The sequence below is a fragment of the Antechinus flavipes genome, chromosome 5, assembly GCF_016432865.1.
Source record: "Antechinus flavipes isolate AdamAnt ecotype Samford, QLD, Australia chromosome 5, AdamAnt_v2, whole genome shotgun sequence".
In the NCBI taxonomy this organism is placed as follows: Eukaryota; Metazoa; Chordata; class Mammalia; order Dasyuromorphia; family Dasyuridae; genus Antechinus; species Antechinus flavipes.
In genome coordinates this window covers 18,368,069-18,393,728 of record NC_067402.1, presented here as the reverse complement: position 1 = coordinate 18,393,728, position 25,660 = coordinate 18,368,069, and the positions used below count along the sequence as shown (strand labels likewise).

Below are 25,660 nucleotides of genomic sequence, written 5' to 3'. Positions count from 1 at the left end.
GCCCACGGCCGAGTTTTGGAACCGAGGGCCAGGATTGGCTCAGAGATTTGACCCAGCGGGTCAGAGGCCTTTCGGATTCAGCGAGATCTCCCAAACGGAGGTCCTGCTCAGATCCGGGTCAGGGGCAGGTCAGGCCCCTGAGCTTCCTCCCAGGCGTGGGTAAGAAATGTGGAGGAGGGAATCCCCTCCCGGAAAGGCCCCAACTGTTTGTTCAAGTGTAGCTGAAAGGCGCCTTAGACTCTCACGGACGGATGGGAACCTCAGTGGTCGGAGGTCGGCCCAGCTCGGCGAATGTCCAGTCAAGGCCCCTCGTTCCAAGGTCGTTCTGCGCCCGGAGCCTCGAGAACGGAGCTGGGAGTGAGTGGGGGGAAGAGCCTGGGGAAGTCAGTGGAGTTAACCTTGCTCCTGCTGACGCTCTGCCTTTCAGCCTAAGGCTCCCTCTCCCCTCTCTAAGCCCGTCCCCGGCGTCTCCTCTCACTTCCACCTGGGGACTCTTACTGCCTCCAAAGCAGCCGCCATTTAGATGGGGGGCTCATCTTAGGGCGCTCCTCCCTCCCCACCGCGTGCCTGTGCTCCTCATCCCCGGGGACTCTGCATTTACTTAGGGGGCAGCCGAAGGTGCTCCCGGCTGGCGCCAGTGACGCGGGTGCAGGGCGGTCCGGTTTCAGATTTAGCCTCAGGTTCTGGCTCACTCTGGGGCCAGAGCTTCATCTGCCTCCCTCTCCTCCTCTGTGAAGGCGACAGTAACGGCCTGACCTCCCAGGGCTGCTGTGGGCCCAGTGAGCCCTTTGTGAAGTGCTCGGAGAACCTGAGGCTGAAAATGCGCTTGTGGGGATGGGGCCGGAGTCAAGGATGGGAAAAGAGGGGCTGCGCCAGCCTGGGTCTCAAAACACAGCAACACATGTGTACAGGCACACACCGCACATGTACAGACACACACGCAATACAATACATACATGCACACAGGCAAACACAACACAACATGCATGCACACAACGCACCCACAACACGGCACACACAGGTACATACATATATGTATACACACGTTTTCTTGGCTCCTGAAGACCTCCTTTCTGGGGTGGAGGAGGGAGGGTCCCACAGAGGGAGCGACTGCCTCATCTGCGGACTTCAGAGCCCGGGAGGAGAGCTGGCCGAAGACAGAGTTGAGGAGAAGTCCAGACCTAACTCTGGCCCCCGGGCCGTTTATGAACCTCCATTTTTCCCTTCACACCTTCAGGACCGCCCACCACCCGCCATCCTCCCGAGCCCAAAGCGCTTGGCCACCGCCTCCCTTCGGAACCGACACGACAGCCACAAGAGCTCTCCATACATTTAATGTTTCTTTCTTCCATTTACACTCTCATAAATTACAAAGAAGGTTCACTTCACAAAATAAAACCATTTCCAGATAATTTTTTATGACAGTATCAAGAATTACACACGCTACAACGAAGCGGGACGGCCCTGGGGGACCCGGGAGTGGAAGGGCGGCCCCAGGATCCTCCCCACACACATACTGTGCAATCGGGCTGCCGAGGCCCGTAGCCCTTGTGACTCCTCCCTCTCTCGGAGGACCCAGAATGCACTCTTCGTCCTTTCCCTCCTCCTCTGTCTGCTTCACTTTGCACACAATGAAATATCGATAATCAATTTCACTTTATGAGATCACTCAGAGAACAGTGAATGGCTAAATCACACGATTCAGACAATTAGAGGAAAGATTTTAAAAAATCACAATTAAATCGGTAACGATCTGGCAGTGGTTTGAGTATATTTGTAAGATTTTGTCTGGGTGGGAATTTAGGTGCAAAGAAGCATATTAAAAAAACACAAATGAACAACAAAGAAAACAGAACCAGGAGGGGCTTAAATAACCAATTAGAGAGGGGCTTCTGGGAGGAATAACGGACTCGGGAGAACTAAACTCCCCCCAAGTAAGAACAATCCGTAATAAAGGCCAGGCTTTTGTTTGATCTCTCCCCAGGCTCAGCCGGTGCCTCGTGGATCATGGGCTCTTTATCAATAAATAAATGTCGTTGGGTTGGAATGGGAACCACTTCCGACAGAACCTCCACTTTTCTCCCGCAGCTCAACCTTCACCAGTACGACGAGGAGCTACCTTTGCCTTGAACAAGTTAATTTTCAAAGCCCCCCCAGAAGCAGCAGCCAAAGGTTCCCTCTGACCCCCACCCCCTTTCCTTCCAAGCGACCCGCACTGGAAGACCCAACGGGGGACGGGAGGCCATTCTCCAAACTGAGCCTTTGGAAACTCAAGCGGTTTGAAGCGGGGAGCGTGAAGCCGCCATGCTGGCGCTCTACAAGGAGACAGGGAAGCTCCAGAAAGCCGGGGCGACGTGTGGCCTTGCCTTGGGAAGTTAGACTGGAGGTACGCCGAGATAATACTGCGGGAGGGGTCCCTATGGTCCCGGAGCCCCGGGGGGAGAAGGGGGTCTAGTGAGGGGTGATAATAAATGCACTGCATCAAGTTCTCTTTTGCTAAAATAAAATACCATTCTTACCGTTCATTAACGTAAAAAATAAATTTTATAATATAGGTTCTGTCCAACATTTGACTTAAAGATTTGTCTTTTTAGCAGGTGGGAAATGTCTGAGGAAGCTGCCCCCGAGGGAGGGGCCACTTGCGTGCCCGACGACACCGCTGCTGAAAAGGTCTGCGTTCTCTTCATAAGTTAAACAGGATCCAGTGCTCTTCCTCAGAACACACACACACAAGTGGTCGGGCTGGAGGCCCGCGGCAGAGGGTTTTCTCACCTGCCCCTCACCTTCCTCAGAGAGGGGTGCGTCCATGAGACGAGAGCATCCCCCCGGGGGCCAGGAGCTCCTTTTCTTTGTTTAAAAAATAAAGCCGGGCAAAACAAGAAGTGTTTTCATTCCCGCGGCCTTATGGGCTGGGCCGGCCGAGGCCATGGGCCCGCTTCCCCCTCGGCTCAGAACAGGACGTCTTCGTTCTCGATTAAAATCTGTACGATGAGCTTCTGGTACCGCATGTCATTGAGGGTGGCGAGGGTGCTCTCCTCGGGGGGCCTCATCAAGGTGGGGCCGAACACGATCCCCAGGTTCTCGGCGTTCATGAAGTTCTCCTTCTCGTTCAGCGTGACTCTGAAAGACACGGGCGTCACCTTCCCGTGGGACTCATCGCCAGAGGAGACCCGGGCTAAAAGGCGCCCACTGGGTGACTTCTAGAATCTTACTTTGAGATGGGGTGTGGGATTCCATAAGCACTTACTGAGTGCTTACTGTGTACCTGGTACTAGGCTGGGAGTGGAAAGCCAAAAAAGCCCAGAATCCCTGCTCTTAAGGGGTTCATTAGTCATCGATCCTCCTTCAACTGTCTGAAGAGGAACAGAACAAGCATAAAGCCCATTTTATAGGTGGGAAAATTAAGGAAAAAGAAATATAAATGATTTATCTTTGGCCATAGAGAGAATCAGTTAAAGAGGACTCCAAGAATCCAAGTTCTGACTTATCTAAAAGATGGTATTTATGGGAGTTTGGTTTCTCTCTCTCCCTGACTTCACCTCAGTGACTAATGCTTGTCTCCTTCCCCCCTCCCTTCCCCCTTCCCCCCCCCCACTCCCACCCCGGACACCCTGGCTTCCAGGCCCAAGGCAGGCTCTCCACAGGAGAATGTGATGAAATTTAAACATACCCAAGTCTGGTTTTGTTTTAAATCGGTTCTATGGAAACTAAAAATAGGTAATGGCCCCCTGCTCTCTAGTGCTTGCTCTGCACTTTCAACACACGTGCCCATTATCCATCATCCTAAGGGAGTTTGCTCCATCTTGGGAGCTGGCTCAACATGGTGAGCTTTCCTTCTGGAAGAGCAGAGAAATTAGCAAAAGGAGATCCTACACTGAAGGGGTACAGGAGCCCCAGACCAGGGCACCCACAGGGAGAATGGAAGAGACATCGGGGGCCCCGAGAGCCTTAAGTAATGCAGGCTCTGAGAGGTGAGAACTGATTTGTCCAAAGTCACAAGAGAAGTGAGGGGCAAACCCAGGATCCCCAGGATTGGGAATTTCTAATTCCAGGGCTCCCACTTTCACACACCGGAGGCAGAGAGAGGCAAGACAGAAGTCCAGGACCAGGGCGAGGCACGACAGAAGACAGGGACAGGGCTGGTGAGGGACCCTGGGGGCTAATGGCTGCGCTGAGGAGGAAGAAGGGAGCATGGGCCAGAAAGGGAGGCAGGTGGGTGGGTGAGCTGGGAAAACTCCAGGGCAGCTGAGCCTCCACGAGAGCGTATAAAAAAGCTCTCGTGTTCCACCCCTCCCCTCGTGCAAAGATGGCGGAAGCCACCTGGTATGTGAGGGTGCACTTACTTCTTGAGGTGAATCATCAGGTATCTGAGCGTCTCGTAATGCGCAGGGGGCAGCAGCAGTAAGACCTCATGGACGGCCTCTAACCTCTCATCTGGATTGGAGATTTCTGTGGAATCAGAAGGCACGAAAGTCAGCGCCCAGGCCCAGGCTGTACAGAGTAGAAGAAGGCGACCCTCTGCTTCGGGGCTGCCGATTTAAGAAACTTAGTTTTGTTTTGAAATAAAGTCCGACAGCTGTCCGAGGAGAAACGACCCGAGAAGTTCTCATCTAAAATCGGCCATTCCTGGCAAGGACCCCAGAGAGCTAGGGCAGGCGCTTGTTTCCACTGGCAAACGGGCCCTAGTTCTTCCTTCTAGTGGCAAAGGGAGCCGGGCACCTCTCGAGTGCCCATCGGGTGCCTGTCTGTGCAGCAAGGTGGGGAGGACTGGGAGCTGGGCCCTCGTTAACAGATGGCTAAATAACAGGGCGCTCTACAGCACCAATCACACACTTGCTGAAGGAACAGGAAGGCAGAGCCAGGGAAAGTTAAAACCCGAATGCTTCCAGAAAAATTATATGGGGGGAAGAGACCTTCCTCACACCCTTAATCAAAACTCTCTATTACCATTCCCAGTCCCCAAGTACCTTAAGTTGGAGAAGAGGGAGGGAGGAGAAAATAAAACCTGTGCACAGAAAAATAACTACCAGGTACTTTCAAGCGTGAGATAATACTAACATTGGAGGAGAAAGGAAAAGCTGTAGAGCTGGTGAGGTCCGAGCAGGCTCTGAAGGAAGCTAAGGTTTATTGGACTGGAGTTAAATGAATGTCGTGGGAAACCCGAAGGAGGCTCAAGTTTCAGAACCTATTGAATGATGTCACACCAACAGGGTTCAGGAAGGGTTAAAAAGCTAAAAGCTGTTAGAAGCGGCAGGTGCGAGGTTCCTGAATAAACCACGGTTCTTGGGCCGACAGGGAAGTGGGCAAGATCTCCGGCAGAAGGGAAGTTAGAAATGAGTCCAGTCCAGTTTCATCCTGCAGCGATGCTCCTGGGACTCCAAATCCAGCACACTTTCCACTAACAACAAAAGCTGACATTTATACAGTGTTTACCATGTGACAACCACTGTGATAGTTATTCTTCGGTCATTTCAGTTGATCCCACTTTGGGTTTTCTTGGCAACCAAAGTGATTGGCCATTTCCTTCTCCAGTTCATTTTATAGATGAGAAAACTGAGGCAAAATGAGTGAAGGAGCCTGCCCAAGATCTCACACCTAGTATTTGTCTTAGCCTGGATTTGAACTCAGGAAAACATCGGCTCTCACCATAACAGATGTTAGTCACCAAGAGCTGGTGGCCATGGTAACAAATGGAAAAGGGGCAGAGACAGTCTTGTATAAACGTCCGGTTTGGGCCCCCAAAATTTTCATTTTCTTGTACTCGGAAGCTCTTTGCTTAAACAAAACCGGAATGACTCTAGCAAAGCGCTTGATACTTACTGGCTGCGTCTATAAACTTGGCGTAGGTATCATATGTGATGACGGGAATCGGTAAGTCTCGGAAGTACAGCTTCAATGCCCCCGTGATGATGTTGATGTCGGGATATATGTGGGCAGATATATCCGCCTTCTCACCGTCTAGGACAGAGCCGAGACATCCATTACTAACTCGGGCCTCCGTTTATCCGTGGGTACTTTAAAGCGGAAATAAAATTAGAAGGAGGCAAGAGGAGGGAAAGAAAAGGAAGGGAAAGTAGTGAGAGAAAGGAAAAAGAGGGAACTAAAGGAAGGGATGGTAAAGGAAAGAAAAGGAAGAAAGGGAAAAAGGAAAAAGGGGAGATGAAGGATCATGAAGGAGGGAGGAAAATAGAAAATAAAAAGGGAGGCCATGGAAGGAGAGGAAGGAGGGGAAAAAAATCCAATAACAACTGTTCTCATCTCAGGTTTTGAGCAACCACCTTTCAGTTCAAGAATGCCCAGGATATTCCACTAGTAAAATATAAACTTCCTGAGGAAGAACCTTTTTTTCTTTTCTTTTCTCATTGTGTCTCCACTACCCCAAATACTGACTTTTGCACATAACAGGCAGTTATTAAACATTCACTGAATTAAGTTGATTCTGAGAGGTAAGTAGATAAAATAAGAGAAAACTGACGTTTCTGTAATCTAAAGACAAGAAGACGAAGCTTACAGTTTGAGGAGTCCCGAGGGCTCTAGACTACTATGTTTCAAGCACTGAGGATATAAAGACATTAATGACACATTTCCTGCCCTTAAAAACTTCCATTTTACTGGGAGATCTAGCAGGTACATGCACAAATATATACAGATTAAATACAAAATAAATATGGTGGAATTAAATCTAAGGTAGATTGGGAGGAGAGTCCCTTCCAGATATGGCTGGTGGGAGGGGAGTCAGTTCTAGACACAGCCAGTGGGATGGGAGTCCATTGACATTGGGAGAGTCAGAAATGGGGTTTCAGAGTAAAAGCTTCAGAAGAAGAACCTGTTTTCTTAGGATGAGTTGGGAGTGTCCTTAGGGGGCCCTTCATTTCTCAGATGAGAAAATAAAAAACACATAGGATCATGTGACTTGTTTAAGGGACACACCACCATTAAATGTCTGGGGAGATTTGAACTTGGCTCTTAGGTTTTAAGTGCTTCTCCCTCTCAGAGCATCCCAACGGTCACAGCCTAGGAAAGCTGGCTACTTCGTGGGGGTCTGTGCTGGGAGCTCTGCCCCCTGGGTCTCACTCTTCAGCAGGATACTCGTGAGTGGAAACAAAGGAGCTGCTCATAAACTAGGGTCACTGTCACTCCCGTTCACTGGGAGGGTGTCGACGGGCAACGGAGGCAAGAGGGAATCCCCAGGCTCACCTCTGTCGAAAGCCATCTTGACGTCTTCGATGTGTTCAGTGAACCCCGACACTCTGTAAAGGCCTTCGGACTTTAAGCCTGAAAAAGGAGAGCACAGAGGCTCAAATTCAGCCCCCGACCCTGCAAAACACTAAGCCTGAAGAGGAAATGACAGCCGCTGCCCAGCCAGCAGAATAAGGACAGAGAGGGCGCTGAGTGGAGAAAGCATTGCCTCAGAGGGAGGAGAAACTGCCCACTGGCTGTGGGACCTCAGATACTTGCTCCCCCTGGAAAGTGGCGGAGGCACTTGGAGAACATGTAAGAACGACTTGGGTTAAGGGGATCCTGGCTATTCCCTTCTGGAGAAAGCCTGGTCTCCGTCGGTTCCTGAGCTCCTCAGTCTGTTAAAGAGCTGCCCTGTGTGTCCAGTCACTTCTTTTTTTATTCCAGCTTTTTATTTTCAAAACACATACTCGGATAATTTTTCAACAATGACCCTTTGCAAAACCTTGTGCTTTGAGATTTCCCCCCCTTCCCCTCACCCCCTCTCTGGATGACAAGTAATTCAATAAATAAAATACAAGTTAAATCCAATATATATAAATATATTTATTCCAGGCCCTTTTCTGAACTGTCCATCAGCCACTGGGGAGAATCTTTCATCATTAATGCTTCCCTTCCTTTGCTAGAAGTCTTTCTATTTGCTTCATTGCTGTTCATCCCAGAACCTAACAGGACCTTGCACATCGTAAGAGCTTAATACATGAAAGGGATAGTTAGGGAGCGTTAAACCAATCTGAACTCCACAGTGGGCACCTAGTTTAGCACAATGAGCACATAGTGTCAGTGTTTTGTGGTAGAGAATGGGCCAGGAAATGGACAGGAAAACCTAGGTTCAAGCCTGCCTCAGATATTTCATTATATGGTGAAAAAGAAGTGAGAGATATATTTTCTTTGTGGTTTTCTAGATCTTGTCTTTCTAGGCAAACACTTTTCTTAACTTGACTTATATTGTGAATTTTTAGAATCCGTTGAGATTATAGAGAAGGAATTTTTAGGATGGGTGATTTAGTCACCATGTGGGAATTTCCAATATGGAAATTCCCTTCTCCACATCCTAGGAGAATTTGTGTTTGGAATTCTGCTCTTTTTGACTCCACCCATAGTACTTGACCTACTGCATCTGGAGGGAGAAGGGTGGGGAGGAAATCTGTGGATTCTGTCATAAAGGATTCCTTCCACCCCGAGGGACAGGGCCTTCCCAGCCTAAACGCCCAACCAGAGCAATGTTAGCCCCCGAACTCTTGCCAACCTCTGCCCTCGATCTCCCGGATGCACATGTCCACCACCATGGGCCTCTGGGTGTTGTGGGCCTTCACCAGGGTGGTGAGGTCACAGCAGTAGACTTTCTTGATGCGCTTGAGGTCCGGCTGGCAGTCGTTGGGAACGTGCTTGGAGCACTGCTTGTGGACATTCAGGCCGCAGTCTGGGGGGAAAAAGGAGGATTTGGTTAGTTCTTGACCTGCTTCTCAAAGTCTGCCCCGAGTTTGTGATGACTGATTTGTTCTGTCATGTGGGCAAGGGGAGGTCCGAAGAATATTCCCCTCGATGGTCGAGATGCTCACAGTGATGGTGAACGGTCCCAGTCTGGAGACCATGTCTTAGCATGTCCTGACACATCTGGGGATACATCTTACTTTGCTTAATAGCGAATTTATCGGCTCTAATTAAAGCTAAAAGGGACTTTTAGAGATCATTCTCTGGTGAATCGGGGCTACTATCGGACCAGGAAGCACCACTAAGGAAACCCGAATGCAAAACCACTTTTACTCTTTACCCTGATCCTTGAAGAAGGAAAAACCTACATCCAGTATTTTATTATCTGTGAGCAGCAGAAAGCCTGGTTAAAGCCGCTTTAAATGGTGGTTCCTGGGAATGAAAGCTGAAGCCTCATTTATTGATGAATAATTTTATTTTGGGGGGAGAGGGGACAACTTTCCCCACTGCTACAATTTTGCCTGATTTTTACATCTCCGGTAGGGAATTGTTTACATTTTTACACCTCGCCGCACCAAGAACATATATATTTTTTATGTTTCTCTGTATTCAGATGACTTTAAAGGAAAGACTACAAAAATCTATTTTTTATTTAAATTCTCATCTACTTCACTAAATCCTTATAAGATTATTTCCTTGACTACACTTTCCTCCAAGAAAATGCAATCAACCTATTTATGAACCAATAATCATTATTAATAGCCATAATTCTGTAATAACATTTTTAAACACAGCACTTGCTGGTCACAAAATGTTTCACATACATGATCTCCTTTGGGCTCCAGAAAAAAGGAGGACTCCCATTTTTAACAAAAGGAGAAACTGAGGCCCAGAGAGCATAGGTATCTTGCCTTGAGGCACCAATTCTATTTATTTGTGAAACTGGCATTTAAGTCAGATTACCCGGCTCCAGGCTCATTGATTTTTCTCTTGGAGACCACTCTAGATAATAGATCCTGAGAAGTTCCAGCAGTGTTTCTCAACGCTATCAATCAAGCAATTATTTATTAAGTTAATTAACCATTCATATGTTACTACTATACGCCAGATGCTGGAGTCGCAAAGACAAAAGTCTGACAATCCCTTCCCTCATGGAGTTTACATTCTAAGCTGAGCTAAGTCATTGAATCTCCATGGGCCTGTTTTCTCATCTGTAAAATATGGAGGTTGAACTTTCAGCTCTGAGACAGTTTGAACTCCCAATTTCTGCCCCGAATGGGGTGAATTTTTAGCACGGGCTTCCTGCAGCCACCTGGCGGGGGACCCCAAAGCCTGCTCCCCCCACTTTCCCTTTACAGTTTCTAAGCCTTCCTTGACAGTCAGTCAAAGGACCTCCATTTCCTCCCACAATACAAGCTTTATTTTGACACCTGCATAAGTAGTAATAATGAAGAGCTGGCCCCTAGCCAGTACACGATGGGGCTCTCTGTGCATCATGGGGCCATGTAATAGAATAATTAGAGTCATTATTTATAGAGCCCATAGAAATCCCCAGCTGAAAGGGGGCACCGGGGTTCACTGAAGCTATAAAAACCACCTCAGCAGGTGGCACCCACTAATGGAAATTCTCAGCCAATGAGAAGCGGGCAGAGCATGGTGAGAATCAACTCAACCCGTTAACAAGAGCCTCTCACTGGACAACGGCTTCCTGGAGACTCGGGGAATCTCCAGCTCCCACCTCAACTTGCCAAGAAGCCAGCCCACCTTCTTCAGAGCCACAGGAACTTGTTTTTAACTCTTTTTATGAAGGTTTTGCAATATAATTTATTTTCTTTGTAGTTTTATTTTAGGTATTTAAAAACATGATTCAAAGAAAAGGTTCAACAAGGTTTTTCAAGGGTCAGTGTGGAAAAATTATCTTTGCATATGTTTTGAAAATAAGAAACTTCAATAAAAAAAGAAAGAAAGTAGGGCCGCTGGGTGGCTCAGTGAATAGAGCATCAATCCTGAAGTAGGGAGGACCTGAGTTCAAATCTGATCTCAGGTACTTAACACTTCCTGGCTGTGTGACCCTGGGCAAGTCACTTAACCCCAATTGCCTCGGCAAACAAAACAAAACAAAAACAAAAAAAGAAAGAAAAAAGGAAAGAGAAGAGAGGGAAAAAAAGAAAGAAGAGGTTCATAAGCACCAATGGATTGACGCCCAGAAAAGGTCAAGAACTCCTGGCTCACAAACATGCAAGGTCACTTGCAGAGGCTCCCCCTCCACTTTGGGATAGCTCTGATTCCTGGGAAGTGTGAGGTGTCCGATGGGAACTGTTTAGAGTAGGGAGAGCACCAGATTTCCAGGAGAATCCTGGATTTGAATCCTGCATCTGATACTAGAATAACCGTGAGCAAGCTCCTTACTGCTCCCTCATCTTTTAAATGGGAACAGTAACACCTGCAGCTCTGACAGGGAGAGACACCTGTTGTCATGAACTTGGACCTCAGCAAGCCCTGGATCCAAAGATTACCTGGTTCTGGGCAAGTCACTTAAGCACCTTTTGCCTCAGTTTCCTCCTCTGTAAGAATGGGATGAAAACTGTGCTTCCCTTCCAGGGTTGGGCAAACGGGGCAATGGATATAAACTGCCCGGCCATGCTCAAAGCCTGACACCAATGTCAGCTGTTACATTCATGTACATCATTATTGTCCCAGAATGCATATCTTTGAGGCTATGAAGAGGCTGGACCTCTTAGGAGGTCCCGTAATGGGAAGACAATAGGAGTAACGAGTGGAAAAGAGAGTTCAAAAAGGCAAATTATGGCTCGATATAACTCCAACTTCTAAATGTGGACTGAGCTGCTGGGGGAGGTAGGGAGCTCCCTGCAGGTCTTGGAACAGAGACTGGACAACCTTAGTTCTGTGAGAGAAGAGTCTTTCTCAGCCAGGACTTGGAATTTTGAGAAAAGTCACTTAGTTTAAATCTTATCCCTCTCACATTCCCCAAGTGGCCTTGGGCAACTCACAAAGCCTCCCTGGGCCCTGGGCACTCCCTCTCTAAAGTGCTGGAGTCAGACTAACTGACCTCTACCTCCCCCCCTTCCAGCTGCAGACCCATGATCCTGTGGGCAGACGGCTACCTTCTGACTGAGAGATTCTGTGTCTTAATGGCCCGGCAAGGATCAGATGTGAGCCCTACATGAGCCGTCTTTGTTGCTGGGAAGGCAGAAGGGTGCTAGCACCTCCATCACCCTGCTGGGTTCTAAAGTAGTTTAGCTTTTAACACCCAAATCCCTCTTATGTTTTAATTACTGCCTCGGTTCTTTCCCCTCAACCCAAGAAATGAATCTCTAAGCCAACCAATTTACCCCCAATTTTACAGAAAGGTGGAGAAAGCTCAGAGAATCATCCCCCCCCCCCAAAAAAAAGAGACATCCTTTGTGAGAGTGAATTTGGCCAAGTGGCCCCAAAGCACCGTGGCTGACTTTGGGCCCTTCAAAAAAAGCTCTCGGGATTAAGACGGGATTGTTTGGTAAAACGTGGTCTGGGTCACTCCCCTTATTGTTCCCCTGCCTTCCCAGAAGCCTTTCCCTTATTTATCTACATAAGCTCAAATATTGATGTTTTCTAAAAAGAGAAGGTTTTATATGAAGTAGACAAAATATTGAATTCCATGTGCTGTATGGCTAGAAAGCCCTCCAGAAACGCCCAAGTTAAAATAAATAAGAGAGGAGAGACAAAGAGAGAGACAGAGAGACAAAGAGAGAGACAGAGAGAGAGAAAGAAAGAGGAAAGGAAGAGACAGAGAGAGAGAGAGAGGGAGAGAGGGAGAGAGAGAGACAGAGAGAGACACACACAGAGAAAGAAAGAGACAGAGAGAGAGAAAGAGAGAGGAGAGAGACAGAGACAGAGAGGAGAGAGACACAGAGAGAGAGAGGAGAGAGACAGAGAGAGACACACAGAGAAAGAAAGAGACAGAGACAGAGACAGAGACAGAGAGAGAGAGAGAGGAGAGAGAGACAGAAACAGAGAAAGAGAAAGGAGAGACAGAGACACAGAGAGAGAAACAGAGAGACAGAGAAAGAGAGAGGAGAGAGAGAGAGAGAGAGAGAAGGAGAGAGTGTTTTCAGTAACGGGAACCGAGTAGTTTTCTTTCTTCTAACTTTTCATTTATTACTGACCCCTTTGCCTGAAAGAAAGATAGAAATCTGTGCGATCTCTACTGGATAACGAGTTAACAACATGATTATTGATATTTTGATATATAAATATTTTTTCTTTTTATATATATTTTGTCCTGGAGAAAAGCTATGTCTCCCATTCTAAGGAGACGGGACCAGGCTCAATTTGGGCCCCACAGAGCCAGACAAAGGTGATTCCGCTGTAACTATCAACAAGGATTTTTTAAATCCATATTTGTGATTTTTTTGGTGAAGGGTATTCCTGGTGAGAAAGCTCTTTTTATTAAAAGTCCACTGGCTCCGTCTTTCTAAATTAAAAGCTAGAGAGAGTTTTCCTGGGATACTAAGAGGTTAAAGGATTCATTCAGGGTTTTAAGGACAGATTAAAGGACTTCAACCCATCTCTTCTTGCTTCTGAGATAAGGCTCTTTAACAGCTATGTTCTGCTGCCTCATCATCAGGGAAAATTCCTACATTTTTGTGGTGCTCTTTGACCCTCAGTTACCAAGAACAGGCCACAGAGTTCAGTTCCACGACCAATTTCATGGCAGAAAGAACAGAGCAGGGCCATACGAAGTCCAATCTTTTGTCGGGAAGTGTAGGGAGGGGGTGAGAAAGGAAGAGAAAGACTCTAGTTTAAGGAAACAGGTGTGTTCCCGATTCACTCATGCATTCCATGGACTTTCCAAAGCCCTTGCTCATTATGGGAAGAGGGATGGGTTACAAAACACATATTTATTCAATGAAAAGAGAAACCAAGTCAACAAAATACTTCCTCCCTTGCCCTTGAGAAGACCTCGCCGAGTCTCCCTGCTAAGGACTGAGATGCGCTGTCGTCACCTGGGAGGACAAGGCCGGGAGAAGCTCGTTCATCTTTGTTATTTATGTATCAATCGTGTATCTGTTTCTTGGAGCTAGAAAAGGCCCAACTACCTGAGCACCTGACGCCCTGCGCGATGAGTCCCCACATGAAGTTGGCGCAGTATTCACACCAGTGTGGCCCTCGGAACGTGTGGACCTGGGATTCAAAAGAGAAAAAACAAATCAACAAACCTGGAGCAATGGAGAGACCGGGGAGGAAGAAAAAGTAAATTAAAGTTATGGAACAAAAGATCCTGGACCGTCCAGAGGACCTGCCCCTCACAGGGGGGCTCATTTCTCCCAATAGTTCAGAGTTTGAAAGAGAAAAAACAAAGGGAGGTTTGGAGATCTGATCTTTCAAATATCACAAGCCACCCCGCCCCCTCACTAGTGGTCCATCGTGGAACAGACACAAGGGTCTGTGCTAACAAAGATTACACAGGGGGGTTATATTTGGGGCAAAGGATGAAAAGCTCATGGCTACAAAAACCAAGCTATAACTGAGTAATCAAAAGGATTTCTGAGAAACAGAGAGAGAGAGACAGAGACAAACTTTTCAATATACAAAGAAGAAACAACTTCTACAAACTCAGTCTGTCTCCTTCCTCTCCCTCCTTCCCTCCCTTCCTCTCTCTTCTCTCTCTCATTAGTTAGTTTTAGGGTATCAGAACCATCTTTTAGCAGTTTTAGGGTTATTCAAGTTTAAAAGGCACTAAGATTTTGGGGAGACTCTGCATGTATATGTATGTATATATACAATCAATAAACATTTATTAAGTTACAATAAGTGCCTATGTGCCATCTATCTAACAAATACATTTTAATATGTATACACACATATATATCTACATATAAACATATCCATCTCTATGTCTGTATCTATATGTATAATATAAACAAGCTAGTAAAAAACGGCTACCTTTCCCTTGTATATTTTTTCACAAATTTTTACAAAATAATTTATAAAAAAGAAATGCAAAAAAGAACAAAGTATATGTTTTAATTCCCATATTGAGCGCACACACACACACACACACACAATATCCATATCCACCCAACACATTAACTTGGGGGATCCTGGGCCCATTCAGGAAGGCAGAACCCAACTCAAAAAACCTTGGCCGACGTCAAAACAAGCTACAGAGCTTCAGCTCTGGGATTCTGGGCTGGCGTGTATAAATAAAGACCAAACATGGAATAAGTGAACGTTTCTATGGCAACATGGAGTGTGGGGGGTAGAGACCCAGCCTCAGTCAGAAGTCATACTTGACTCGAGCTGACTGAGTCACCCTGGAAGCTAAGACCATTTGCTGGCAGGCGGCTGCCTTAATTTCCTCACCAGGAATCCCCTAAATCCACAAAATTCTGGGTCTGCTCTGTTGCTCCTTATCTCTCACTCCCAACAACAATTAAAGACCGAGCTTGTTGGTGTGGTAGCTAAGAGTGACTTTGAACCAGGAATGCTAACTCTGCGTCAGAAATGCCTGGATTCAAATCCCTTTTTTGGGTAAGAGCTGAAGTCTCCGGGTCTCGGTTTCCTCATCTGCAAAACAGGAATAAAGCTTTTAATTCAGGGTTGTGAGGCTCGGTTGGGATGATGAACAGAAAGTGCTTTGGAAGACGTAAAGGGTCTAAATGGCCGTTTTTATTGCTAAAGAGGAACATCAGAAAAGGGGGGGGGGCTGTCTTTGTAGATAATCATTGGGCATTTGGAAGCAATTAGAGCAAAACATTTCGGAGGCTTTTAAAAAGTCTGGCCCAGTGATAAGAAGAAGCTGAAAGCTTACTAAACAGCCTAGTAAATATTTAAGTGTGGCCTTTGCATCTCTTGGGACCTCAATTTCCCCAAAGCTGCCTCGGGGAGATCCGAGTGGTCTCAAAAATACTCAGGCCCCATATATGTGCCTGATCCTGGTGCTTAGTCTCAGCAAAAGAAAAAGCAGTTCCTGCTGGTACAACTGTGGGTGAGGAGAGGGATGGGCTTCTGCTCACAGATCATTTCTCGTGGAAACCAAGCATTTTGTGCCTTTAAAAAAAAACTATTGCGTTCAAGCCCCTCTCTGTCACCGAGTTGCTATGTGACCATGAGCATGACTTCACAGCCCTGGAACTCATTTTCCTCATCTAGAAAGGGAAAGAGTTGGACGAGCTCCCTTCCAATTCTAAGTGTGATTTGGTGAACTGTCTGGATTGGTAACAATTTATTTAGTTTTAATACTAATATTTCACATTTTATATTGCCCTTTTAGATCAAGCTTTACGAATATTATCTCATCTGATCCTCACAATAGGGGTTATTCTCCCCATTTTATAGGTGAGGAAACTGAGGCAGACAGAGATAGAATGATTTGCTCAGGGTCACCCAGCTAGTAGTAAGAACAAATCTGAACTCTCTGGCTCCAGGCCCTCGGCACCATTTCACTGCCCTTTCCCCAGGGCTAAAATATTGACCCATTTCACTCAGCCCCATTGAGTCCCCGATTCCTGTGGGACCCAGAGGAATTGCCTAAAAGCAAAGCCAAAAGGTTTCCTCCTTATTTGGGGGGCAGGTTCGCGGTACCCTCCTCCCCAACCACAACCCATCTCAAAGCCCGACTGACCGACTTTTTCCATCCTCTGAGGTTTATTGATTTTTTTCCCCTTGAACATGTTTTTAGAGAAAGAACATTTTGCAAACTCAAGAGCTATAACAAAAATACCCCAGACAGGAAGAAAATACCCCAGACAGGAAGAATGCTGGTCCAAGACTATCACAGCCCGAACTGCCCAAATGTCATGGAGAGCCTGTGGTCGTGGTCTGCCTGGAATTCTTGAGCCTTGCCAGGGAGATAAGATGATGTGGTGGGAGATAAGATACCTTAGACCCAAAACACGAGAAAACAATAATTGCCTGGTCTGGAAAGCTTCTAAAAGCACTCCCGGGAGCCAAGGGAGGAGGACCCAGCTTGACCAGTCCCAAGTACCCAGGATGCATTTGCTCCAAATTTGCTGAACTTGGACCTTGCAGTTCTATAAAACCAGCTTCCATAAGAGCCTCCCTCTGGATAAGTCGGTGTCAATGGCACCAATGGCGCTGAATTAGGGACTTTCCCAATATTTATCTGTGAAATCACACATCTGGGCCCAAACTGGCAAAAACAAAAGAAACAAAAATCACCCCCCAAACACCGATGAACACACGGCTCGCGGGGCACACTGGCCTGGGAGTCAAGGAAGACCCGAGTTTTCCATTCCACCTCTGACACTTCCTGGCCGTGTGAGGCTGGTGAGCTCACAAACTCTTTGACTTCCATTTTCTCCCCTATAAAGTAGTTGTGAGCCTCAAATACATGAGAATGGTTTTGTCAGTCAGTCAATAAGTATTAAGTACCTACTGTGTACCAGGAATTGTGCTGAACATCAGGCATTCAAAGGTGGTCTCTGCACTCAAGGAACATTCTTTTCTACTTCTACTCCTCCCAGAGGAGGATCAAGGCTTTGGGCATGAAGAGTTCCCTCCCAAGCCAACAGTTAGTGGACACACATGTTAAAGCGCCTGCCCACTGAAGGGTTCCCCAGGGAAGACCTTCTGGAGCAGCCTGTTGGAGCAGGTGAGGGCTGCTGGGTTTGCCCCCTGGGATCCTTTCTCTACTCTATTGCCATCCCCTCAAAATGCTCTAACCGATATTGCTCCTGCAGAGTTCTGTCATTTTCCCAAGGCCCCGATCCAAGACGGAACGGTGTCTAAGCTCCACCCTTGGTGATCCAGGTGCATACACATGATGCTGTCAGAACGCTAGGAAGCCTGGACGAGAATGGCAGAGTCCTAGGAAGGGAATCAGTTACTCTCAGGACGGGGCGGTATTTCTTTGCTGGGCCCAGTGAAGGGAAATCAGAAGCTGGTTAAATAAATGGGGTCAGATGATGGGATCTGGGTTTCTCTCTGGGAGCAGGTGCGTGTTTCTTTGTCTCTCTCTCTTTCACACAAAACCTCTCAATCTTGCCCAAATTGGAAGTAAACGGCCCAATCCCAGCTCTGATGAACATGGGAGCTTTGACCTGCTCCGTACCCAACTTGCCCATCCTCAGGCAATCCGCTGCCAGAGCAATGGCCGAGGGATATTAGTGTTAGTGCCAAAACCTGCCCGATTTACACGACAAGGGAACGGAAATCCCAGACTGAAGCAATCCACCAGCCTGAGCTCTCTGGAAGCTGGGATTGCAGGTCTGCACTTCCGTGTCTGCCCACGGATTTACAGATCATGGGTTAAAACAAAGGAAAGATGAACAAGAGCTCAGAAATACAATATACTAACCATGGCTGATGTAAAAAAAAATTCTATCATCTTGCAAATAAATCCACTCAAAGGTTCTAAAGAAAGAAGTAAGGAGAGATCTCTCTCTGTATAGCTGCCAATCTAGAGACCGTGGGGAAAACCAACTATCATAAAAGAGGGAAAACGGCTGTGGAGATGTCCAGTGATCAATCCAAGGAAGTAAAGTCCAAGAAAGAAGCTGTAACTTCTGAGAGCTACACAATAAACTACAGACGCCCACAAGAAGACGAGTCCATTGTGGTTAACATAGATCAGAGACAAGCCAATGGCTTAGTTTGCTTTAAATGGGGGAAAACTTTTTCTGCAAAGCCTAAGGCCCATTGACCACTTGATTTCTGGTAAAATTCTAGAATATATTATTTAGAGGAATAGCTATGAATATGTGTATTGATAGCTAGAAAATGACCATGTTCATAAAGAGTGACTAACTTCATTCCCTTTCCTTTGGAGCAGAAAGGTGGATCCTGGGAACATAGTCCATAGGGCTTGCCTAAAGCCACACAGTGCATCAAACCTCTCATACTTTCCTTTGGGACAAGGGTAAACAATGATATAATTAGGTGGATCCAGAGGTGGTTGACTTCTGGCTACAAAGATAGGTTGTTAGTGGGCTGCCGTGGAAAGAGGTCACCACTTGAATGCTCTATAATGTTTTTAGCAAAGACTTGAATGATAATAATGAGCAGACATATAGGGCTTTAAGATTTACAAAATGCATATATAATCATCTCATTTGGTTCTCATAATAACTCTGTAAGGTAGGTGCTATGATTATCCCCATTTTGCAGATAAGGGAACTCAATTTAAGAGGGCAAATGACTGGTTCAGGTTCACATAGTTAATCAGGTATTTGTGACTCCAAGGTCAATGTTCTGTGCTCTGCACATAGATGTATTCTTGTCAAATCTGCAGATAACAAAAAGCTGGAGAATGACAACTAAACAGCTGGAGAGTCAGGGGTTGGGATGAGGGGCTTAATCTAAGGAGATGAAATTTAATGAGAGAAAAAATCAGCTTCATCCATACAAGATGGGAAGGCCGTCACGCACCCGAAACTACTCAGGATGTTTTTGTGAATGAAAGGTGCACTAGAATACCATGAAACATGGGAGCTTTGACCACAACCACGAAAGCCTTGGGAGCGGCAGGGTCCAAAAAAAGGGTGGCCAGAGTCTGGCCTCGTGCTCCTGTGCTGGAAGAGGTCTCGGGAACCACATTATAAGAAGTGATAACTTGGGGATTTTCAAAGGAAGGGCCACGGGGTGACGAAGGGCCTGGACATCAGCCACCTGCAGCCTGGGAATGTTTAGCCAGAAGAGTAGCCTTGATCTTGTCTTCAGGGATGGCCGTGGTCACTCTCTCCAAGTGGGATCTAGAAGGAGGAGTCACTATGTTCTCTTTGGCCCCCAAAACCAGAGCTAGGAAGCAGGAAGCACATGAAAATGCAGAGAGGCAGCTTAGGCCCAGTTAGGGGGCAGCCGAGATTCTCTGGCAACAAGTTGGGCTGGAATCCATCTTTTAGAGATGAGAACACAGAGGTCACTCAGTCCAACCTCCTCATTTTATGAGTGGCCAGAGAGGGCAGAAGGAATACGGGTCCCAGGGGGCTGGATTTTTGGAACCCTTGTTCTCTTGGGGTCCGACACTTTTTCCTCTGTACTACATTCTCTTTCTAAGATTTAAGAAAGATGCTTTCTGCAGAATATTTAGTCCAATGTGGTACCAGAGTACCCATGGATGAGCCCATCTTCCATGCCAGGGAAGGCACTAAACTAAATGCTTTACAAATATTATTTCATTGATCCTCACAACAACCCTGTGCGGAAGATGCTAATATCACCCCCATTTTACAGTTGAGCAAATGGAGGCAAAGAGAAACAAAATGACTTGCTCAGGAACACAAGTGAATAAGATCATATTTGAACTTGGCTCTTCCTGATTGCAGATCTGGGGCAGATGAAGGTAAAAGAAGGGAGAAATCAACGTGATTTGGCCTGTAGTCTATTCCAATTCTGAAGTCAGAACTAAATTATTTCAATGAAGAGGGGAAAATGAGATTTGTCTAAAGAGGCTGGTATGGATATAGAGGGAACTCATATATCAACTCAGAAAAGAAATATGGAGAAGATAGAAACAAGCCCAGCTAGTGAGAGGACTAAAAGATCAGGGCAAGGTCCCGTGAAAATAAAGACAGGATGCACTGAAGCTGTTGAAAAAAGTTAAATCCAACACAAAAGTTCCTTCTAAGCTTTAGTAGGAGAAGAAGGAAGATCACAGAAGGGCTTTTGCTTGAGGGAGATAATAATTAACTAAAGAGAAAAGGCAAAGATGCTCAATTCTCCATTTTTCATTTGTCTGTTTTCTCTGCCAAGGACAATGATCTTTGAAAACGACCTGGAAAATAAAACAAAAATAATGGCTAATAGGATATGGAAAACGGGAAAAGCGCCACAAGATTGGAATTGGGAACAGATCAAGATTTTCTCAAAAGGAGGAAAGAACAGAGCCTGTAAATTATAAGCCAATAAACTTGGCTTTGATTCCTGGGAAGTTATAGCACAATCATTAAGGAGATGGCTGGTGAATGTCTAGAAAGGGAAGCCATCGTTGCCAAGAACCAGCAGGGCTTCATCAAGCACAGGTCGTGCCAGACTAACCTTCATTTCCTTCCTAGATAGGATTACTACAGTAATGGAGGTAAGAATGCTATGAGGTTTGCCTAGATTTTAACAAAGCTTTGAATCAAGTATATGATCTATTCTTGTGGGAAAAATGGAGGCTTTAAGATTAGTGCTTAAAATAATCAGATGAATTCAGAGCTGGTTGGTTGGCTAGCTTCAAAGAGTAGTTATTCATAGTTATTAATTTCTTAGTGTTCTGTGAGGTCTCTAATGGAGTCCCCCAGAGATCAGGTGTTGGGCCTGTGTTAAAATTTTTATCAATGCTCACAATGCATCATTTACAGATGATGGAGTTAGAACCACTGAGCTGAATCTCGTAAGCTGAAATGCAGTAGGGATAAATGGGTCACATTTATCTTACTCTTGGGAAAAAAAAATCACCTTCACAAATACTAGATGTAGGGGAAAATATGCTTAGTTATCAATTATTCTGAAAAAGATCTGAAGGTTTTAGTGGATTGCAAACTCAATGAGTTAGCAGTGGTTGCTCAAACAATTATAAAAAACTAAGGTCATTTTGGGTTGGTCATTTCCACAGCTTGCAGGAACAAAGTGATAACTCCACGCTGCTCTGCCCTTATCTGGAATGGTATCTTCCATTCTTTAAACAATGGTTGAAAAGTGTTTAAGAGAAGGACCACCTTCTCTGTGAAGGATCCCGAGTCCATGATTTATGAGGGACCGTTGAGAATAGAACACATTTAGCCCGGAAATGAGAATACTTGGGAGGGGCTGTGCTCAAATGACCAAAGGACTGCCCTGCAGAAGAGGGATTAGATTTGTTCTTTTGGTCCCAAAAAGCAGACTAGGAAACTGCAAAGGGACCTGTTTGGGTTGAATGTCATAAAGATCTTTCAGACAATTTTGTTGTTCAGTCATTTTGTCACATCCAACTTTCCAAGAGCCTATTTGGGGGTCATAGAAAGTTGGATTTTCAGGGCAAAGATACTGGAGTGGTTGGCCATTTCTTGCTCCAGCTTAATTTATAGATGAGGAAACTGAGGAATCAGGGTTAATTGGCTTGTCCAGGGTCACATAGCTTAGTCTATATTTGAACTCATGAAGATGAATCCTCCTGTCTCTAGAAGCAGCTCTGTTCACAACAGTGTCCCCAGTTACCTTTTCCAGACCACTAGAGTGGTTCAAAGGTGACATGTCTTGCCTCAGAACACTTTAAGGGGAGACTAGGGGTGTGATGGTGGGGATTCCTTTGGGGATGTCATTTGACCTTGGTGGAAGCCCAGCTCTCTTCTAGCTCTCTAGTTCTGTGTCCAAGCTTACCCTCAAATAGAATGGAAGATCCCCCTGATTAGGGGTGTTCATTTTAACCTTAGTTAAGCACCAATTGAATTCAATTGAATCTATTTCAATACACTAAGGATCTGTGCTCTGATCACAACTCATCCATGCCTTAGGAAGCAGATCTTTAAGAGGTCTGAGGTCTGGAAACTTTAAGTGATTTAGACAACTTTACATAGTAAATGTCTGGGACTGGATTTGAATTCAAGTTATCCCGACTCCAGCTTCGATGCTTCCTCGAGGATGCCTCTCTGAATAGAGTCTGCGAGGATTAAAATATATCTTTTGAAAATACACACTCAAGATCTGTGACCCCAAACCCAGAGAAATATCAGAGACCCCTTTGATGAGTGTTCTGTTCTTTCTTCCAGGTCAGGGGGTTTCTTACAGAAAAGTCTCTCTTCTATTTATAGTAGGATGTGCTTTTTGGAATGTTTATCCAAAAATAAGCAGTGTTTCCAAATTAAAGCTAGTCTGTGGTTTGCAGCAGAGGGCTGATTGGGGTTGGGGGTGGGGGGAATGGGAATTACTCAGAATAGACCCCGACAAACATGCCTTCTCATGGACAATGGCCTGAGACACCACCCTTGAGCCAGGATCAGCTCTCTCCTATACCTATTATGGTGTGGCTGCATCTTACAGAAAATACTCCAGTTTGTCTCTTTTATCAACTTAAAAAAAAAAATCAAGCTGAGTCAATATTCTCCTAATTATCCTGTCAAAAGAGGTTCTCATATACAAATAATAGCAGATCAAGCGTGAAAAGGAACATTTAAAAAAATTATCTTCAGGAGGATCCAGCTAGCTTTTGGGTTTTTTAAAAAGCCTTAAAATTCATCATGATTCCCAGAGCCTAAAATTTTTTAAAAGATTAGAGTTAGTTTTCCAAAGGATCCACCCACAGCAGTGAGTGGATTTGTTAAACAAAAGCTAAGTAAGATCCAGAGCACAGTAGCTATTCTGTGTAGGCACGGAGAATGGGAGGGCATATTTCCAAGTGCATTTGAAAGCCAGAGGAATTTTGAGGAGGAAAGGAAAAGAATGCATGAGTCAAAGAAGATCCAGCCTCCCAGTCATGAGACCCCTATTAAAATGGTATTTTCTGTCATATGCACAAGAAAATTTGTCTTTTCCTTTAAAAGGCTAAGATTTAATAGGAACAAAAATAGAAATGTTAGGGAAAATGGGGAGGGGGGAAAGAGCTTCGATTTGAAGCTGAAAAGGATCAACTACTGAGATCCTAGGGAAATAAATGTGTCCATGATCATACATGTAGACTCTTTATTCCAAGAATTTAACCTGTCTCTGATTGTAAGGGAGAGAAAAAAAAAAAAAAAAAAAAAGGATCCTAACAGAGCTTCTAAGAACTTTGGGAAGTGACTTATTGCTGTCGTTCAATTCAGTCCAACTCTCCATGATCCCATTTGAGGTTTTCTTGGCAGAGATATTTCAGTGGTTTTGCCATTTCCTTGAGCAACTCATTTTACAGATGAAGAAACTGAGGCATACAGAGTGAAGAAACTCCAAGCAGGCACAATTGGGCCAGAAAGGGGTCCCATTCTTAATGCTACTGTTGATTATCTCTTAGAAGCATAGGATAATCCTAGTAGCCAGTGCTGGTCATGCTGTCCATTCACTGGACTTGGACCAGTAGGAGCCACACATGGATGGACAGGCTCATGTGGCTCCAGAGGATGATGTATGGTCAACAGAGTGAAACAATTTCCCTTGTCATTTCTGACAAGGGGTTTTGTCATTCAGACAGTGGCTTGTTTCATCAACCCCAAGGCAGGAGGAGAGATGAGGGAACCATTCTCTGCTCTCTTTCTTTCCTGTTCTAATCTCCATTTCTTCCAGTTTCTAAACTCTGCTGCTTGGAGATCATGGATTCCCTTTTACCCACAACATCCTAAACGAGGAAACTTGGCAAGAACATCCCCCAGAGCCAGTCCAACCTTTCCGGGAAGGAATTCTCTTTTAGTCACTTCATTCGTGTCTGACAGTCTCGAGGCCCCATTTGGGATTTTCTTGGCAAAGAGACTGGAGTGGTTTGCCATTTCCCTCTCCAGATCATTTTATACACCAGGAAATTGGGGATATGGGATAAAATGACTTGCTTAGGATCACACAGTTAGGAAGTGTCTGAAGTGAGATTTGAACTCAGATTTGAACCTGTCCTTAAGAGATCCTAGATTTAAGATTGGGAAGAAATTTAGGGATCAAGCTCAACTCGCTCATTTCATTTGAACCGAGTTCAAGTAAAACTGGTTGACTTGGGAAAGCAGAGGGCCTGAGGTCAAGAAAGACCTAGATTTGAAACCTGTTTCTGTCATAATGTGACTTCCAGCCTTTTTGGGTAAGTATTTCCTCATCTGTATATTGGGGATATTAGGACCTTCTTCCTATATGAGGATCAAACAAGATTAAACAGTCTCACAGCCAATAAGGTGGGAGGAAAGCTGAGATTCGAACTCATATCCTCCACCTGCAGAGCCCAACACTTTCTAAGTATCCTCGGTCATTAGCTGGAAGGACAACAGGATCACATTCAGCTTTTCTAAATGTCACATCTAAAAATGTGGTGACAATGATTTCCCTCGTCTCTGATTTTAAATATTCTGGGCCTTCTCCCTATTCCCGCCATCTGACCAACTAGCTGCCCAGTGGTTCTCTGTACGGAATAGGATTTTAAAGTCTTCCAGGGCCTCAATGACACACAGTCTGCCCTCTGGTCATTCATGCGGTCTTACAGTTGCCTAGGTTCAGAAAGGAAGCCCATCACAACCAGAGGCTGCTTTGGCCAAACCTAGAATATCAGGTGAGTATTTTCATGTCACTTGCAACAGTCATTTTTAATTTTCCCTCTTTGGAAGACACGAAACAGTGCGGTAGAGTGACCAGAGCCAGTCTCAGACATAGGAAGGCCTGCTTCTCAGCTAAGGGCTCAGAGAAGATGCTGACCTTCAGGCCAGAGGAAGGCCCTTACAGGATTTATAGCCATCATCTCCCACGTCCCATCTCCTCTCCCTTTGGAAAGCCCTCTAGGTTTTTTATAGGGATCTTAAAATGTAACAGATCCCTCACATTTTACTTTCTCAAAACAGACCCGCATAAAAAAAGACAAAGGACTTCTGTTAATCCAATCCTATGATCTCATTGGTCTGGGGAAGTTCCAGTGTAGAGATTTCCTTCACCAAAGCAATGGATAACTCTCTTGTAAACAATCTCAGAGAGTTTCCTGGAACACTGACAAGTTCAGAGATCACAGTCAGGTCTCTGAACCTTCACCTCCACAGCTGACTGTCTCCTGCAGCCTCTACCAATGGGTTTCATCTTCTACAAAGAACAAGAGCAGGAGGAGGTTTTAGAGGTCACCGACCCCTTTGTCTTACAAATGAGAACATTGAGAGCCAGATCCGGTGATCCATTGTCCTCCAAATGCAAACTCTCACCTGCCCTTAGAGACTGGGCTGCAGTTCAACTCCTCCTTTGGACACTGACTAGTTATGTGACCCTGGGCAAGCCACTTAACCAGTCCTCACAGCCTCAGTTTCCTCATATGTAAAACAGCAATATGACAGGGCCTCTCTTACAGGGTGGCTGTGATAACATTTGTAAAGAGCTGGTTGTGATGCTAGTGACGATGATGTCTCCATTAGATTCA

At 45.6% G+C, this 25,660-nt stretch overlaps 1 protein-coding gene across 2 annotated transcripts in view; it reads right to left on the bottom strand.

The window, feature by feature from the left end:
* Positions 1-1,318: 1,318 nt before the first annotated feature.
* The window catches only part of CHN2 (chimerin 2), a 263,201-nt gene continuing 238,859 nt past the window's right edge, over positions 1,319-25,660 (bottom strand). For both annotated transcript variants that reach the window (XM_052001780.1, XM_052001782.1), the window contains 6 exons: positions 13,773-13,857; positions 8,489-8,662; positions 7,198-7,275; positions 5,821-5,958; positions 4,344-4,449; positions 1,319-3,120 (listed from right to left, as the gene is read on the bottom strand). In XM_052001780.1, the coding sequence (XP_051857740.1) occupies positions 2,949-3,120; positions 4,344-4,449; positions 5,821-5,958; positions 7,198-7,275; positions 8,489-8,662; positions 13,773-13,857 (753 nt within the window). In that variant the 3' untranslated portion in view covers positions 1,319-2,948. The remainder of the gene's footprint in view (positions 3,121-4,343; positions 4,450-5,820; positions 5,959-7,197; positions 7,276-8,488; positions 8,663-13,772; positions 13,858-25,660) is intronic.